Source organism: Numida meleagris, chromosome 4, assembly GCF_002078875.1.
Source record: "Numida meleagris isolate 19003 breed g44 Domestic line chromosome 4, NumMel1.0, whole genome shotgun sequence".
Classification (NCBI taxonomy): Eukaryota; Metazoa; Chordata; class Aves; order Galliformes; family Numididae; genus Numida; species Numida meleagris.
The window spans coordinates 54503608-54521613 of NC_034412.1; the positions used below are offsets into that span (position 1 = coordinate 54503608).

Here is an 18006-nt window from a genome sequence, read left to right on the forward strand (position 1 = left end):
GCGGCGGGGCCGCCCTGTGCCTGGCTGTGCCGGGCCTCCGTGCTGATGGAGGGTGACCTGCGTGCAGCGCGCTGGCTGCGGGGCACCGCTGGGCATCTCGGACCGAGCGCTTCTCATTGAAACGCAGCATCATGAAGGTTGGAAAAGACCTCTCAGATCATCCAGTCCAACCCCCAGCCCATCCCCACCGTGCCCCTCAGTGCCACATCTCCACATTTCTTGACCTTATGGCTCTCTACAGCTGCCTGAAAAGAGGTCGTGGCGTGGTAGGGGTCAGCCTCTTCTCCCGGGCAACAGCAATAGGATGAGAGGGAATGGCCTCAAGTTGCGCCGGAAGGAGGTTCGGGTTGAGTATTAGGAAAGATTTCTTCTCAGAGTGGTGATGCAGTGGCACAGGCTGCCCAGGGAGCTGGTGCAGTCGCCCTCCCTGGAGGTGTTCAAGAACCGTGGAGATGTGGCACTGAGGGACGTGGTCAGTGGGCACAGTGGGGATGAGCTGGAGTTGGACTGGATGATCTTAGAGGTCTTTTCCAGCCTTCGTGATTCTATGATTCAAGCAGCACTGTGTTTCGTCTTCTCTCAGCGGAATGCAGAGGTGCAAGCTGATGGTGAGGGTCATTCCTTCTCTGTGCACACAAAGCACATTTCTGTTCTCCGTGCCAATATACACACAACATGTACGCACAGTTATGCTTCAGTTTAAAACACGTCTGTTTCAGCCACGAGCCACTTCTGTGGATCACTTTCCAGTGTCTGGTGAAAACCTGTAGTGCTTCCTGTTTCTTCAGGAAAGTACAAAATGGATGTTGCTCATTAGCACTTACAGACATGCCAGCTGTTCTTGCAAATCTTCCCGAATGGCCCTCCCTGTACTTATGTGTCTCTGGTTCCTAAGGGCAAGCTCATCCTGCCAACATCTATCAGTGTCCGCCTGTCATACTCTACACTCAGAAGAAGCATGTGATGTAGTAAATGTTGTGGATTTCTTTGAAGGAAGTTACTCTAGAATCTTAACCTTGGCTCCTTCTGAGTGTCTTTCTCCTACTTCCTGGCTCCCGGAACGGTTTCTCTTGCTTTCATTAAGAATGTCTGGATGAAAGCTACACTGTTGTTAATACAGGTGGTGCCTGTCATCTCCTCTTTTGGCAGAGATTTAGTCCCGCTTTCTAGTGCGTTACTGTTATCTATCCCTCTTCCTAGTTGCCTTATTCACCTATAGTTCTTTGGTCAACACGCTCCTTATCAACACAAAAGATTTATTCCCTAGTGAAAAGCTCCTTTGAGCTCTAAGTTGAGTATCACCCCTAAGTCAAGCCCGAGCCATTCACAAGCCCCCTTAACTCTAGTGGCTGCTCCATCAGATTTATAGGCTAAAACTCAAGCTACACAACCCGTTAGCGGCTCCAGCAGTCAAGTGCTGTCAGTTCTGCAGTGCTTTCCAAAAATCCCACATGTGCACCCCAAGAAATCGTAGCAGCGCATGGAAGTGGCTGCAGCAAGTATTTTGTGGTTGGAATGCTTTCAGGCGGCTTGAATGTAGATAATTCTGCAGTGAGTATGTACTCTGAAAGAAATGAGCCACATCAAAGGTTGTAATGTCTGCAGAAAAATGCAATAGTAAATAAAAACTTCTGCCAAAACAAGAAACTTTTAACTATAAGATGGATTGTTTCCATTCTGGAAGAGCTGGGGAGTAGGGAGTTGGAGCTGGGTTTGTAATAGAAAACATGCTTCAATATTCGCATCCATCCGTTACAAAAATAAAGGCAGTGCATTTATAACAGTTAAAGAATTTTAAATTATTTGAGATTCCCAAGAGAACTTCATTTTTTTCCCTGGTGGATAATTTCACAACCAGTTTTGACATAGGTGCCCTTTAAGTTCATTCCACGGAAGGGCTTTTTTGCACGGTCTGGTTTCCTTCTGTTTTGTTTTTAATGACCAGATCCCTTACGCTTCTCTGGAAACATCGCTGTTAATGTTATCTTAATAGCACTTTAATGTTCACGCACACAGAGATCTCTTTATCTTTTTGGAAACCTGTCTGACCAGATTTCTCAACTTTGGCACTCTGCAAGTATACCAATTTGCCATATCTGTTCATGGTAATGCTCTAAAAATGTGTTTATGTTTGCAGTGTTCTAAATAACTTACATGTTAATTGCTTTGCCACCAGTAAAATACACATTCCCAACACTCTCTTAAAAAACACAATCAAAATCACAACATATACATATTCTACAATAATGTGCTCTTATGGGATCATTTCTTTTTTATTTTGTCTCAGTGGCTACTTATAACACATCTTGCGGGTGAAGGTCACTGTGGGCTGAAGTTTCCAGCCCTGTGCAGCACCACCTACCTGTCAGAAGCTCTGGCTTTAATAATTCTGAAAAAGCTCTTCCTACAACTTTTAGAATATGCTCTGTCACGATGTCGCTAATCTAAGAAATTACTGCTTTCAAGTAGTAGAACAAAATTCGGTGACTGTCCTTTGCAAAACGTCTTTTGACTGTGTCTGAATCAAAATACTTGTTAAAAAAATAAGTACAAGAGAGGTAGTTACGCGGTAGCCCCAGTCACTTTCCAAACAGGCCTTAATCAGCCATGCAGCCAGCAGCAATGCCATGCCCTCCGACTCATGGCCACCATTGCAGAATCTTGTTCCAACAGGAAGGTTTCAGCATCCATGTGGCAAATGGGATAAAGAACACGTCAAAAAAACCTTCCCTAAAAGCTCCTCTTTTGTCAGCAGATTCAGCTTATCTCACCTTGAGGAGGGCTGGTGGAAATGCTACTTTAGCTCTTATGACCTACCCCTGCTCTGTCTAAAAAAGGGCGTAATTCAGGGTCAGTTTGTGTGAGAAGCAGCCTACAGATAATTAGCCAGACTTAGCTGCTCTTTATTAGCTCTTTCAGAAAGGCACACAGAACAGACTGCATTTGTTGTGGTTTTGCTCCCTTCTTGGATGCCAGTGGATACTGTGAAAGAGGCAAATTTCTGTTTGCTTCAGTGAAGACATAATTTCATGGAGTGTGAAATATCACGCTCAGATAAGGCAAAAACTTCTGGTAACCTTTTACTGAAAGTTCCTTTTCTACTCCCAGGGCAACCCATTTCTGTACAAGCAGAAGATTAAAGGTATTACATTTTATACAGCATTTTTAAAACAATCTTTGAGTCCTATGGTAAGCCTGTTACAAGTTGCTGTGGCCATGATTTGGCCAGGGAACATCAGGTATCAGGAAAAGTTTCTTCACCAGAGGGTGGTGGGCATGGAACAGGCTGCCCAGGGCAGCAGGCATGGTCCCAAGCTGCCAGAGTTCAAGGAGCATTTGGACAATGCTCTCAGACATAGGGTCTGATTTTTGGGCGGTCCTGTGTGGAGTCAGGAGTTGGACTTGATGGTCCCCATGGGTCCCTTCCAACTCGAGATGGATATTCTGTAATTCTAAGCAGTATACCCAGTGTATGCGTGCCTCCACCAGATCTAAAACACCACAGCCACTCAACTGAAAGCACAAACGTGTTCTGTCAGGACCTGCCTGCTTCAAGGTTAATTTTGTGCCTTCAGACCTCACACTAGAGGTGGCATCTCCTGTCCATGCCACTGCTCCTTCCCACAGGATCAGGCCTTTGTCCTTCTGTAGGCTGCGTCAAGCCACACCAAACCAGCACAAACCCCAAAAACACACAGTCTGGCTAACGTGGTAGAAACATGATCATGCAGCAGTCACGTCTGATCCAGATAAAGCACGTATTGCCTGCGGTATGCAGCCAAGCGTGAGCGATCGCAGGCTGCAGCCTGGGCTCAGGGCAGAGCACGGCAACAGGTGAACCACTGGCTGACCAACATCTGCGATTCTGAACTGGGCGGTCACCTGCCTGAGTAAACAGCACAGAGCTAATTCAGACTCCGTAAACTTCAGCAGAGTGTAAGGTTTTAATTTTCTTTTTTATATTTATGATGGCTTTGGGTGAAGCGCTCACATAGAAGAGCAGAAGCTTCAGAGACGTAGAAGCTTAAGTAGAAGTTGCGCTGGTGTAACTGGATCTTCTCTACAGCAGCTGTATTTGAAGCAGGGCATCTTTTGTCTCGGGGGATGGCAGAGTAAGGAACAGCGCTTCTGGTATTTGACAACAGTTCCCTGGATGAGCAGTTGTTTCTTAAGCAATAGCCCTCTTTGTTGTTTGCCCTGCCACTGGCTAATTGACAGCGACAGGGATTATGGAGGGAGGAGAGAGCATGTAATGGGGACATCAAAGCCAATTATTGGGTAAGAGGAACAATAACGGAGGAAGGCTCTATTCAAAAAGAATACGTGTTTATGCAGTGAGGCTTAGCCATTCGCACCGCGATCCTGTACTGCGTTTTTTTAACTTCATTCCCAGCTCATGCTGCATTGTCTGTTCTCAATAACTCCTGCTGAGAAGAGTCTGGCTTATTCACGTCAGGTTCAGCAGTTCCACCTAACTTTCCAAACCACATCTGTTTTTAACCCACCATCCACTTCTCACAGGGCTTCCTATGCCTGCTGGCTTAGAACATTTGGCACGCTCGCCCCATCTTTCATTATGTGCTCTCTTCCTCCATCTCCTCCTTCCCTAAGTCATACCTTCCCCAGCATACGAGCCCGTCCCCTCCACCTGCTGCAGTGCAAGTTCCAGAAAATACTGAACCCTGATATTGACCCCTCTCTGATACCAGGGACAGGAGGAGTCAGAGGATGGACAGAAGGGAAGGAGACTGATATAGGGAGGGTACCCTGAATCGTGCGGCAGAACTGGGGAAAAAAAAAAACGTATTTTGAGGAGAATGCAATATCACTTTATCAGTTCAAGTAACCGTTTAGTCCAGCCCAGCTTTCCACCCTTTGCTGTTTACACTGGTGTGACTATACTGTGGACAAAAGGAAAACGCAGTCTAGGTGAAAAAAACTGCGTGTCCTTTCCACTTCACCTCCAGTAAATTGTTTCATCGACAGAAACCACTTTTTAAGAGCACGAATTCTTAGGATTCAACCAATTTACCCTCTTCCCAGGAGTTCCACAGGCTTTTCCGAAAGATTAACTCTTTGTGATACTGTGGCTTCCAGGGCTCATAAAGCTCCACAGGGCAGCATACCCATTTACCGGCTGGAAAAAGCCCCCGGTTTGAGTTTTTGCCCTTCTGCACACAGGGTGAGCAGTGGGGTTGCAGCACAATTTCAAGACAGTCACAGTCAGGTAAGTGCAATACCAGCTAAACGTGCTGATTGACCTAGATGGGCAGTTAAGTTTCAAAACCCAGTTATGAATGCGTTCCTTTCCATTCTTTACTCTTGAATTCCTATTCAGCTGATGTCAGCCTAACAAAACTCTGCCCACAAGGTAAGAAAAGAAACAGGAAAAACCACATCACCTCCCCACCCCCACGTTTTTGTCCCACTGCCCATCGGGCAGCAGCCATTTGGTCCCAGCAGACTCAAGCGGCAAGGCAAGTTGTTATGGAAAGTAAGCTGGGGTAGCAAGGAGAAAGCCTTTTAGTGGGAAATGAGGCCAATTAACGAGATGAAGTTACTCGGGGATTTCTGAGCCAGTCACAGAACGCCTCCCTCCCTGCTGTACTTACCCTCATTCTCATCTTTGCTTGTGACCTTTACGGGGTGCTATAGTAAGCAGTTCCATAAACCAAACACAGGCCCTGGATTCTGACGTGCACCCATCGCTGTGCCAGCAAGATTGTGAAAATGCATGGTTATGCCTACAGCCACGTTTCGTGGCAAGGATGGAAAGGAAGAAAGTGTCAGTGACAGCTCGACCCGGCAGCTGAATTTATAGGCTGCTCTTCTAAGTCATGTACAGATTTGGAGCGTGCTGCAGACATAGAGCACAAGAATACTCTCCATCACATTGATTGATGTTGGATACGCTGGTAAAACCAATTTCAAAAGATCTCTGGCTGGTTTCCAAAGAATGCTGTCTGTTCCTTGCAATATAAGTCAGCATCTGTCCAAATCCTAATTTCTCTTCAGCAGCTGCAACAGCTTAACTAAACAGCATGTGTTACTATCTTTGTCAAAATTGCTTTCAAGATTCAAAGCACAGTCTGCCCATTTCTTTGCACTGTTTCAGCTCTGCTCACTCGCTCACAGCCTAATTCACAGCTCCTTGTTAAAAAAAAAGAAAGAAATCCTCCACCTATTAAGGAGGACAGCGTGCAGATTTAACCAAACAAGTGCACCAAGAGTATCAAACCCATGCAGCCTGGCTGGCTCCGTAACAATCGTTATGAGGACGTGGGATTTGTCTACATAAGGAAAGTAACATTTCACTGCTGACAGTAGGTGTCAGCAGCAGGTGCCTTTGCACTGGTGTTGAACAGAATGTCTTTGCCTTGAAAGCAAAGGCAGAAACAACTTTCTAAGCTGCTTCTTTTGAGCAGATTCTGACCTCCACTTCCAGAAGAGATCGGCTTGTCATTCTATGTTTCCAGCCACATTAATTTCTTTACTGATCCGACTTCACCTGTTATTGATACAAGTTCTTCGCAAGTTGTTTATCAAATTACAAGGAGCTCTAACAAGATCCAACCTTATCAAACAAAATCTGTCGCAGTTCTAAGTTTCTTGTTCTGATTGAAGTAGTGCAGAAAGCACTAGTAGTACTATGTCAACCCACAGCAATAAAGCACTCTTCCTCTTGAGGAAAAAAAAATGAAAACGCTGATGAAATGTTCACATTGTGAAGATCAGCTTTGCAGAGCCATTCTACTCCAACATATTTTCAGCTACAATGATTACTCTTTTTTCCTCTCAACCATCATGGTTTTCTGCCCATTAAAGTAGATGTGATGAATTTACATCGCTAAAGGCTAAACCAAAAATGACTATAGATGACTAGTACATGGTTTACTCCCATTGCTCAGTAGCAGAGAAAAAAAAAAAAAAGTGTTTTGTATTGCTGATATTCCCACTGCCTCCATAATGAATACATTCCCCAAAGGCTGATACAAGAGTACAGGGGCCCACTAGGTGAATTACAGGGACCATGATCAGATCCTGTACAATATAAACCAAATAAGGGTGGAGAGCAAAGATTGCAAAAGTGTGTCAGTACCAGAAAAGTCGATGCAAATCCAGTAAGCAAACAAAATTCCATGTGCAGAGAACCTGATCTTAAAGAAAATGCTAGCCAGCATCATCTTCACCACAAGTCACACTGGATGGTTTCAGGACTGAATCTGGCTGTGGCTTATACGGTCATCAGATAAAAAGGCATATAACACTGATAAGCACAGTTATGACTTGTTTAGGGATGTAGGGGAACTTTCAAGTCTAACAAGAATCCTGATAACTGCTGCTATTAGAGTTGCCTGATATTTCCTACTGTTATAGGAAAAGGAACAGCTCCAGCTGCAATCCTGATTTTGGCTATCACAGGTGTAAACTTGCAATGCTTCATCATGCCTGTTTGCTGCCCTATTTTCATTTCTCTCTCTCTCTGTTCATTTTAAAAGGCATTCCAGCAGGAAGGAAACATACATATGGGGCCAAGTTCCCTTTCCTATGATTGGCACTTGTGTTGTGGCATTTACAGAAGTATGTCTCTACACATGCACCTGCCTGCAGGGTTTTTTTTTTAAACAGTATGCCTGAGAAGTGGCTGAGGTAGCACTCCCTAGGCCAACTGCCTGGTCATAGGATTGTTAGTCTTTCCTAAGGTAGGACAGAAAGGCTGTTTTCAGGTCTTCTACTAGGTGCTAGTTCACCTAGTAACTAGCTGCCAATACAGCATCCTTGACAAAAACACTCATCTGCCAGAAGACCGAAACAAGTTCTTTTCAAGGCTGTAATGCCCACAAAGTTCAATTCACAGCCTGTAAGTTTGTTTGCTCTACTGATTTTTCTCCTAACTTTCTGCAGCCATTTGCATCTCAATGTACTTTTTGCAAGTTCTTGTCACTAAATTACTGCAGAAACAGTGACAATCAGCAGGAAAAGAGGAAACTATGAGACAGAAGACCGTGTGAGAAAAACAGACTGATTATTTTCACCAGCATTGCCAGAACACAGCTGCAATAGAAAAGTAGCTGTCAAAGTTAAAGCTACTGTAGCCAGACAGAACATTGGAAAATTGAGGGAATCAGCTGCAGAAAACGCAAAGGTTTCAGATAGATATGCCAATGTACTTGCCTCTCCCATGCAGTCCAAACTGCCTTGGTATGTATGGAAGGAGAACAAGTACCTGAACGTTTCACTACATGTAACATGAGACAACTGCATTATGTGTTGGTATAAACTTCAACTCTATTGGGGTGTGTGTGTGTGGTTTTGCTGTCTGTAGTCAGCTAGACTACGCCTGTGCCAGAATCACTGGTTGATAAGTACTCTGAAAACAGACAACTATGGTCAATTTGCTTTAATAAGGAAGGAGAAATGCAACACTTAAATTGGTCCTGAGCACAGCCTCTGCACAAGTGTCGCGTTGTCCATTTTCATATGCCTGTGCAGGCAGGCACTGCTTGCTACTTTATTCTAGCAATCCATCAGTGAAACATCACTTACTGCTGGAAATTCTGCCACATAGCTTTACTTCTTTTTTGGAACTTAGTAATATGAAGTTATGAGCACAGAACATTTAAAAGCACAAAAGATACCATCTAATCTTGTGGGTAAGTCTAACAGATACCTTGCACCCAAAGGAAAGTGCAAGCTGTATAACAGGAGCCTGCTGAACTAGCTAGATGTGACCTGGGAGTTGAGTCACAAGACAGTGATAGAGAACACTTCTCTGTGTGCCTTTTTTTCTTTCATCACATGCTTCAGAGGAAGTCCGCTCTGAGACCAGGAGCTTCATTCCTGTACTAAGCTTAGCTTTGCGTGAAGGTGTAAGAGAATGAGCAGAACTATTTCCAAGTGCAAAGCAGTACTGCAATTATTATACAAAAGGGTTTAAACACTTTAAACATCTACACATGCCTTCCAACTATGAAGTTAAGAATGTTACCAAAACTCTGTTCAGAACCAGAAGGCAGACGTTCAGGAAGGAAGATCAAGTTCTCATCTGAATACATACTCATAGCTGCATTCCACAAGTCCTTTTTATTTAGGAAACACACTAAGATCCTGGATTTTTGCATCACAGAAGCTTTGAAGTTGGAAATCACAGGCCTCAGTTTAACTTTATATTACTAAGGCAGCCCAGATCAGTAGGCCGTGCCTTTAGTAAGAGTTGACACGTTTGCAATATAAGATGATCTGTCAGCTCTTGTCACAGCCTAGATTCTTGCTATATCCACAACCAAGAACAGAAGCAGTGATCATAACTTCAGCTAATCACCTTGTAAAACTCGGAACTTACTAACATGACAGAGCTTTTCAACAGACTTGGAAGTGAAACTGGGATTTACAAGAACTCCTTAACTCCTTTATATGGTAAAATATTTTGTTATTGAAAACTCAATCAATAGAGTAACTACTCACGGTATTGCTTTGTTGAGATGAAATACACAGCTTACCAGCTCTGCAGCTGAGGGTAAAGGATGTTATTACACCAGTCAAGAAGTTGCTGAGACATGATCAACCCTGAAAAATACCCAGTGCCATTCCTGCACATCTCAAGCTACTGCTTTAAATACAAAAATACTCTTTATTCACTTATTTTTATTACTTTATCAAATGGAAGGGAAAAGCATATCCTAAAACAAGTTCAGCAGACTAGTGCAAATCAGCAGGTTTATGTATCAAAACAAACTTCATACAGGATATAAATAGACATGAAAAAACATCCAAAACATTTTATGACATATAATTATTTAGATCACTTCAAACTGTCCAATTAGAAAAAAATCCAGTTTCATTGATAAGTAATTAGTTCGTGAGTAGAACGTTGACTGTACTAAGTTTCAGCTCAAATTAAAAATAAGCAAGAACTCCACAATTAAAATACGTTGCTATACTTGGCTATAAAGATTTATCATATGCTCCTTCTCACGAGAAAAAACCTTCCAATATGCCCTCTTTGCATTTGCAATGAGCATCTTCAGCTTATCATGCCCTGGACAGGCCATCTAGCAGGAAAGACAGGAACTGAGAAATAAGCCAGTTCACATCATATGTTTTCACAGCATTAGTAACACCCGCAGTAAGAAGAAAATGGCAATGGGAGCAAAGCATCTGCAGTCACCTTAGCTTAAATGACCTCAGTCTTCCAGAATAAAAATCCAAATTAGACAAAGAATCATAGAATTGTTTGAGTTGAAAGGGATGCTTAACGGTCAGGTAGTCCAACTCCTGTGCAATGAACAGAGACACCTACAGCTACATCACGTTGCTCAGAGCCCTGTCCAGCCTGGCCTTTAATGTCTCCAAGGACAGGGCATCCAGCAAACCTCTGGGCCATGGACCATATTGTTTCACTTCAGGCTATATTCACACTGGAAGCACCGCGGATTTACATGGCCACGTAGATAAACTCTAAAACACAATGTAGCTTAAGTCTACATGTCTTGGCTCCAATAATCACACAGCACAGAGAAACATTAACATTGTTCTCTCTAGATGCGTAGCTTTACTCTTTTCCACTAAGGAAAACCTTGTCTGACTAGCTGATTGCTCTTAGAATAATAATCACATGAATTTTAAAAGACATGCAAAAGTAGTTTCAAAGAACAGCAACCTGTAGGTGTTAGCATGATTAGACATTTTCAGACTCTGGATTACAAAAAACAAACCCAAACAAAACAACCAAACCCACAGAAATTCTGTATTAAATGAAATTAAGCCCAGAACAGTAAACTGATTACCATAATCTCTCGCGTATAAGCAACCGTAACATAATTTGCCCCAATCAGGATGAGTTTATTTTGTATTTTTCAAGAAGAAGCTGTTGTGGTGAGATAGCAAATGCTCCATTACGAGTAAACAATAGTGAAGGTCCACATTTCCACATGGGAGAGAGAGCAGTTATTTACCTAGTCCTTCACATCTCACAGCTGCTACTGCTAATGAAAAGGGGGCTAGTACAGAGGAAGACGATTTAGTCCTATCACTCAGATGCAGTAACAGCAAGGACTTCATCTCCGTTTTGTGCCACCAAATCCTGCAAAGGAAAAAAGGTCTCAGCTCCATTGGTTCTCTGCAATTCTATAAAGGCTAAAGATCCTAAATAAAACAAGTCAAACTTTTGCACTGAATACAAAAGGAAGCATTAGTTGTGGACTGACTGGCCTGAAAAATATTCTTTGCAGACAATCTTCTTTTTGTTGTTTTGTTTCATGTTTGTACGTTTGCTAGAGAAGAGCATGCTACTATACGTGTCCCAAAGGAGAAAGTCTTAAATTAACCTTACAGATAAAAACCATCCTAATATAGGTGGTACTATGCTCACTGTAGGCATCCACACAATGCTGCTCTGCTTCTATAAGGAAAAAAAGATGTAGGAAATAGTTGTCTGCCCATCTGTACTCAAGTCTTGACCAGAATAAAACCAGGAATGCTTTCTGACCCTCACTTAACATCTGTGCATTTTGGACACACCAAAGTTTCCTCAAACTTCAGGAGATTAAAATGTCTTGTGCCTTACCGGATGCAGTTCTTGTACTGCTGCCTTGTGTGCAATTGCTGGACTGCCCATGCATTGGAGGTGCAGCTGTGGGATCTGCCCATGTACTGAAATACGAGGAGCGTGGCTGTGCTCTGATGAGAGAAACAGAATGGGAACAAATCATTAGTGACGTTATGAATAATTAAGGTATAACCACACCAAACAAGAAGGGGACTTAATCTGAGGGAGAATTGTAAGCAGGCATTTTTCCCAAACATGGAAACTTCCCTATTTAAAGGAATTAATATATGTTTGATAGGAGGGATAACAGCTGAAGACTTTCAAAAGAAAGTTGAAAGTCATTCTTCAGGACACCATAACAACTGCAAATGAATAATAAATCCTTCCTTCTGAAAATCTGACCTTAGTTTCTATCAGACAAGAAAGTTTATTTGAGATTGTAAGTTAAAATATATTCTGGTAATACCTAAACCCCTCCCATATAAGGGTAAAGAAAACATCCCTCTGCACTGTTAACCATCTTGAAGAGATAGGATCAATAAGACTAATGCATCGTGATCTTCAATTCACTGATTTGTTTCTATGGATAATGATTTCAAAAGACTGGGGGGCTGGGGTGGGGAGGGGAAGCACAGAGGGAGGGAGAAAAGGGAAGCTTGTTTATGTGTTTGGACTCAAACATGTTTTGAGGCCACTAATCTTAACTAAGAGGCCACTGAAACTAAGGGGTGAACATCAAGGGACCTCTGCGTAGAGAATACATACACAGCGCTTAAATATAATGTATTTAAGTACTTAATAACTACCAAGTAAAGAAACCTTCAAATGTATCCTAACTTTTTAAAAATCCTTAGTGAGGTTAGCACAATAGAACAAGATCTGACCTTTCATCCCTTACCCTTTAAAGTTTTAGTCAAAGTGAAAGTATAGACCATTTCTACTGTTGATGAATCACTGTTCAGATGCATGTTGCTTGACTTCTGAAACCAAGACTGCACAATGAACACTTTATACCTCAAACTTTCACTTCTTAACAAAGGAGCAACCTGATAAGTCTCCTGTTGTTACCAGGAAAACACTTCACAGAGAAGGAAAGATGCTTCACCACTCCCGCCCACATGCCCTTATTCCCAATTGTAAGAACTAAATGTTATTATACTGAATTTATTATATTATTAGGTTCCTAGAAGATTAGGCTTGATACACCTGTAGTTCTTTGACAAACACAGGAAACAGCTCAAGTTCTGAGAAGCTGCCACAGAAGCCACGTATTTTTTCTAGTGAAGGCTAAAACAGCAGCAATTGCCACCCTTAAACTGTTTCCTTAAGAGTGATTCATCTTTAATGAAGATTGCCAAGTGCATGGCAATGACCAGTAGCTATTTGCTTCAGCACTGAAATGGCTTTTGAATGTAGTCCGTGCTGTTTTTCCGAAAATGCAACTTACACATGACCTACAAGTCCTTTGGAAAACCACATATTTTGGATTTCCATACACAGGCCATTAGAGACTGGAGAGTAAAGGCTGTTTAGTTTGACTGCACTAAGTATCACAGAAGAGCAAGTGCCACCCATGCTAACTTCAGGAGAGATGACACTGACACAAGAGAACTATTTACACATGGTTTTATGCTTCATATTTTTATCTGTACCTTAAAGGAGACTGGATACTCATTGTTCAAGTGTTCGTTTTAAATTTGCAAGCCACCTAGTCAGGTCAGAGAACGCACTTAAAGCAGAATGAAGAACCTCAAGAACTCCAAATATTTTCAAGAAAGGTGTTCAGAATGTCTTCGCTACTAGAGCTACAGACTATACCTCAAAGCTGTTCTAGAGGTAGCATTTTGGAGACTGAATGATACATGTCTGAAAACTCACATACAATATAAATGTACATTATATGCCAACAGAAATCTTGTATATTTAAAATTTGACAGAATTCTGTTTTACCTCTGACTGCCAGCCAAGTAGCCTAGCAAGCCTCCTGCTCCTAATCCAGTCCAAAATCCTGGTCCGGAATTGGTTTCATGACTGGAACGAGTCCCAAATCCGTTGTCTTCTTAAGCCAAATGGAAAAAAGAAAAAGTATCAGTTAATAGCACTTACTCCTCAGGCTGGCTGTTGCAATAAGACTCTCGCCTCTTAAACATAATAGGAAATTAGACACTAAGCTCTTCTTGATTTCAAGTGATTCTTGATCAAGCTTGTCTTGAAAGGTGGCCTCAAAATTTGGAAAGCAGGGGGGAAAAAACCAAACAGAAGCAAACTAACAAAGGTAAAGATTTTTACATCAGAAATCAGCTTTCACTATTTCAGTCTCCATATTTGCAAAACACAGCAAAATCAGAGCCTGCAGATTTTATAAACAGACAAGTTAGATTAAAATAGGAAAGAAAGCGAAGAAAGACCAATTTGCTCAAGCAGGCAGACTAAGAAACAGAAATTAAGAATAAAGCATCACGGAAGATTAATCCTGACTTACATTATCAGTTGAAATCAGACTTCTGCATGTGACTTGATGCTGAATTTAATTTTGAATGCACTGGGAGAAATAAGCTCATCTTTGATAATATACCCATTAAACTACGCTATGTTAATCAAGGAGATAAACCAATTAATTTACTCAAAAGCACCATGGCTGAACACTGATTCTGAAGTTAATCTTTTTTGCCAGAAAATCTACAGTAAACATGTAGATGGTGTCAAAATACTAACAGAAGAAAGCAATTAATATACTCTAGCTAGATGAGTTTCACAGGGATCATTCTCTATGATAAGGGAATTTGAAATGAGGCAAATTAAATGTTGAGTAATAAGTGAACTACTTTGCTTTTCATTATCACCCAAATTTTTGAAGACAGATGTGTGCCTGATACAGACCTATACACTCTGAGGCACGCTTTTGCTCCACTGTCAAAACTGAAGGCAGACCATTAATCCTCACATGGCTCCCAACATGCATTTTAAAGTTTCTCAATTTTCAGGATCAATCAAGAAAACATATTTTCAAGGCTCTACCCTTGCTAGATTTCAGACTTCTGTCCACTAAAAGCACATTTGTGGAATTAACTTACAAGAAGCAGGACAAAAAAAAAAGCAATCCTTCATTTTTAAAATTAAAACCATGAACACACTGAATGCTTACTTTTATTTGCCTATATCCAGTACGATAGAACCCTGTAACGACCAGAATAATACCTCAGGCAAGCGGCACACATACACAAGGTTACGCACAGGTGCACACACTAAGTATGTCTGAAATAATTACTTTGAAATCAATTTGCAAACTCACTAATAAATACAGAATCTTAACACCCCCCCCCCCCCAATTTTCTGCTCCAGGTACGTATGATAAAGTGCTGCAAACGCTCCACGCATGTTTATCGAGAAGAGTTGTACCGGCACCCCCTGCTGGCAAGTGGCTTGAGCTAACCTGCACGAAGGCATTAACGTTCGTTAACATTATTCAAACATAAGCTTTTGATTAAGTAAACTTAATTCCTATTATTTACTACAAGGACCACTCTTATCTCACAAAGAAAATTGAAAAAATAGGAAAAAAGTGAAATGGTGCATATTGTTACAAGGTAATTTGAGTGCATGTGTAATAAGCATTACACATCTGCATGGTTAAATGAATTGGTCAGGCACCAGATGAATAACTTTTACTTGCCTTTGACACTATGACTATGTGATCCCAGTCATCAGTTTTCTGGGAAAAGAAAAAAGGTGCACGTTTTCCTAGCAGTCTCATCACTACTTATACAGCTTCCAATTCCAGATGAAAGGCACCACATGAGACACAGGTCCTGCACAGACTGTTCTCTGCTCTTGGAATTAAATCTTTTGACCACTGGGACTATAGCAAATCACCTGTTAAACTGAGGATTGGTACATGATACTAATTTCTAGGAAATTAGTTATGAAGAAGCCAACGGTCATATAACACAACAGCTGAAAGAACATCCTGCAGAAAAGACAGTGTTTGTTTCTGAGTACTGAAAGATGGGTTATAGTCCTACCTGTGAAGCTGGACTTAAAACCAGGAGGAGGAGGTGCCTGATGACTCTGCCAGGAAGGACGAGTAAATCCATCACTATCACCAAAACTCTGCTGGGGCTGCTGGTTACTGAGGAAGAACTTGTATATGCCAAAGGCAAGAATCAGAAGAACGATTACAAAAATTGTTCCAGCACCAGAATCAGAAGAATCCTTTGTTGACTGATAATAGCCAGAACCAAAGCTTCCAGAGTTCTTTGCTTTCCATTCACCTTCCTTAGTCAGCTCTAACCTGAACAGCAAACTGCAGGACCCTCTCAAGATGTGAGGATCATCCGGATAATTATAGCCTTCACAGCTCACTTCAATTTGTCCAAAACGAACAGTGTTTTCCAAGTCTGCTTTGCACTGCCACTAAAAAATAAACAGAAAACCAAGTAGCAGCTCTTTCTCCAGGGATGAAAATATCTGCCTACGTTCCCAGACATGTTCAGACAAAGCTGTAATTTACAAGAAGTCAAGTAAAAAGCAATAGAATAAGGAACTTCTGAGCACTCCTATTCTGAGAAGGGCTTGGAATCTGAGAATAGCTAAGAACGTATTCTAAAATTCCTAGAAGTTAAAATGATCTAATTGTTTAGAACACAGGAGTTACAAGTCAATTACTTCACTGGACAGGTCCCTTCTGTAGGTAAAGCAACACTTCTAAAAATAATCCATCCAATCTATGACAGTTACTTAAGAAGTGAGTCTTCCACGCAGACTGGATGACAGCTACAAAAATAGACCATGGAAGCCTGAAAACTAGAGCATGTGATTATATTTATGTTTGGATCAATATAAAACAAAATCACGTCAGACATAACTAGGGATTCAAAGGTGACAACTGACAATAGACTGTGATTTTGCAGGTGAATATACATGGATTTCTCAGTCTCACATTTCTGTGAGTCATCTAAGCTTTGCTATCAATTCTACACGTAAATAATACACACTTGGAAAAACATAGCTTCCAAATTAATAATTCAGAATAGCAGAAACCACCACAAGTTCCAATTGGGCTGCACTTTCACAATACAACAATTACAATATCAATTACAACAATAGTAGTAGTGTAGCAGCAAATAAAAAAGCTTTTTTTTGAAATGCCAGAGTAAACTATTAACATGCAAGAGTAAGCCACAGAATCACAGCATCATTTGAGTTGGAAGGGACTCTTAAAGGTTATCTGGTCCAACTCTCCTGCAAGAAACACAGACACCTACATCAGGCTGCTCAGAGCCTCATCCAGCCTGAGCTTGAATGTCTCCAAGGATGGAGCATCCACCACCTATCTGGGAAAATTGTTGCAGTGCCTCAACATTTAGAAATCTAATTAATTTGGAAGTCATAAAAGTTTTGACTTATTTTTTAAAAGGGTAGAAGTGACGTAATTAAATACCAGTAATCCTTTCTGTTCTAGAAATTGTGAATATGTTTGGCAATGCTGAAGCAAGAGAATTCTCAAGGATTTGCCTAAGTTTGGTTGCACAAATTCAAGCAACATTTCAACTAACACCAATGAAGATTTGACTCATAGTGTTTTTAAATTAAAAACTTCATGGATAATTCATAAAGACATATATACACGCACACAATGTTCTCAATATCCAGTGTTATCTTTAGCTGTTCTCTACTAGAAACAAAAGTGATACTCTGGTCAGTTACTTTCTCTTTCACAAGTTACCAGTTCTGTATGAGGATGGTTCCATTTCAGTTTAACAGACTTTAACCACTGTTACCTGCACGTCGTAGCCATCCCAGCCTCTGTTGTAGCACTGAACGACCTCAGGAATATGGGAGCACCCAGCGCTGCCTCCAGTGCACTGAAGCTGAGGGACTGCAGCCGTTCGCCGAGCCGTGGTGTAGCGGCCCCGGTGCAGAGTGAGAACCTGCACGTCCCGCAGCAGGACCCCTGCAACAGGCAACAGCGAGGTCAGCAAGGCCACATCCCACCATCCGACTCATTGAGACAGAGAGGAATCGCCTGGAGCCCCCAATGCCCCCCAACACGTTCCGTCCCACCCGATGCCACAGCCGAGCTAGCAGCCGATCTGACTGAGGAGCCCCTCCGCAAGCGGCTTTCCCACAGCCTATACCCCCCAGACCCTCACCCCGTTGTCACAGGAACAACGTAGTGGAAAGAGGCGGCCACAGGCCGGCGGCCGCAGGCCCGCGGCCCCTTCCACCGGAAGTCTCGCAGACACACCCCAGGTCCCACAGCTCGCACCTTCTTGGTCCCAGCCCCACGCAGTGCTAGCAACAGTGCAGAGGACCAGGAAAAACGCAGCAACTACCCCGTCGACCGCCATGACAGCCCTAAGGCTAGTCGACGCGACACAACACTCTTAACAGGCGCAGGGCGCCGTTCATTTGCTGGCCGCACCGGAAGGGGCGGAGACGTGGGGCGAAGCACAGCC

The 18006-nt window shown here is 42.2% G+C and overlaps 1 protein-coding gene across 3 annotated transcripts; it reads right to left on the reverse strand.

Annotated features, from left to right (window-relative positions):
* LOC110397314 (store-operated calcium entry-associated regulatory factor-like) lies at nt 9612–18004 on the reverse strand. Of its 3 annotated transcripts, none has more exons than XM_021393421.1 (6): nt 17817–17998; nt 17329–17501; nt 15571–15961; nt 13499–13607; nt 11567–11679; nt 9612–11083 (listed from the first exon to the last, which is right to left on the reverse strand). In XM_021393421.1, exons 1-6 carry the CDS (start codon nt 17896–17898, stop codon nt 11058–11060), a joined length of 894 nt encoding a protein of 297 aa, XP_021249096.1. In that variant the 5' UTR covers nt 17899–17998; the 3' UTR covers nt 9612–11057. The 3 variants fall into 3 exon arrangements, with proteins under 3 accessions (XP_021249096.1, XP_021249097.1, XP_021249098.1); XM_021393422.1 differs by having other exon boundaries at nt 13499–13604; nt 17817–17996; XM_021393423.1 differs by lacking the exon at nt 9612–11083 and adding an exon at nt 14694–14725 and having other exon boundaries at nt 17817–18004.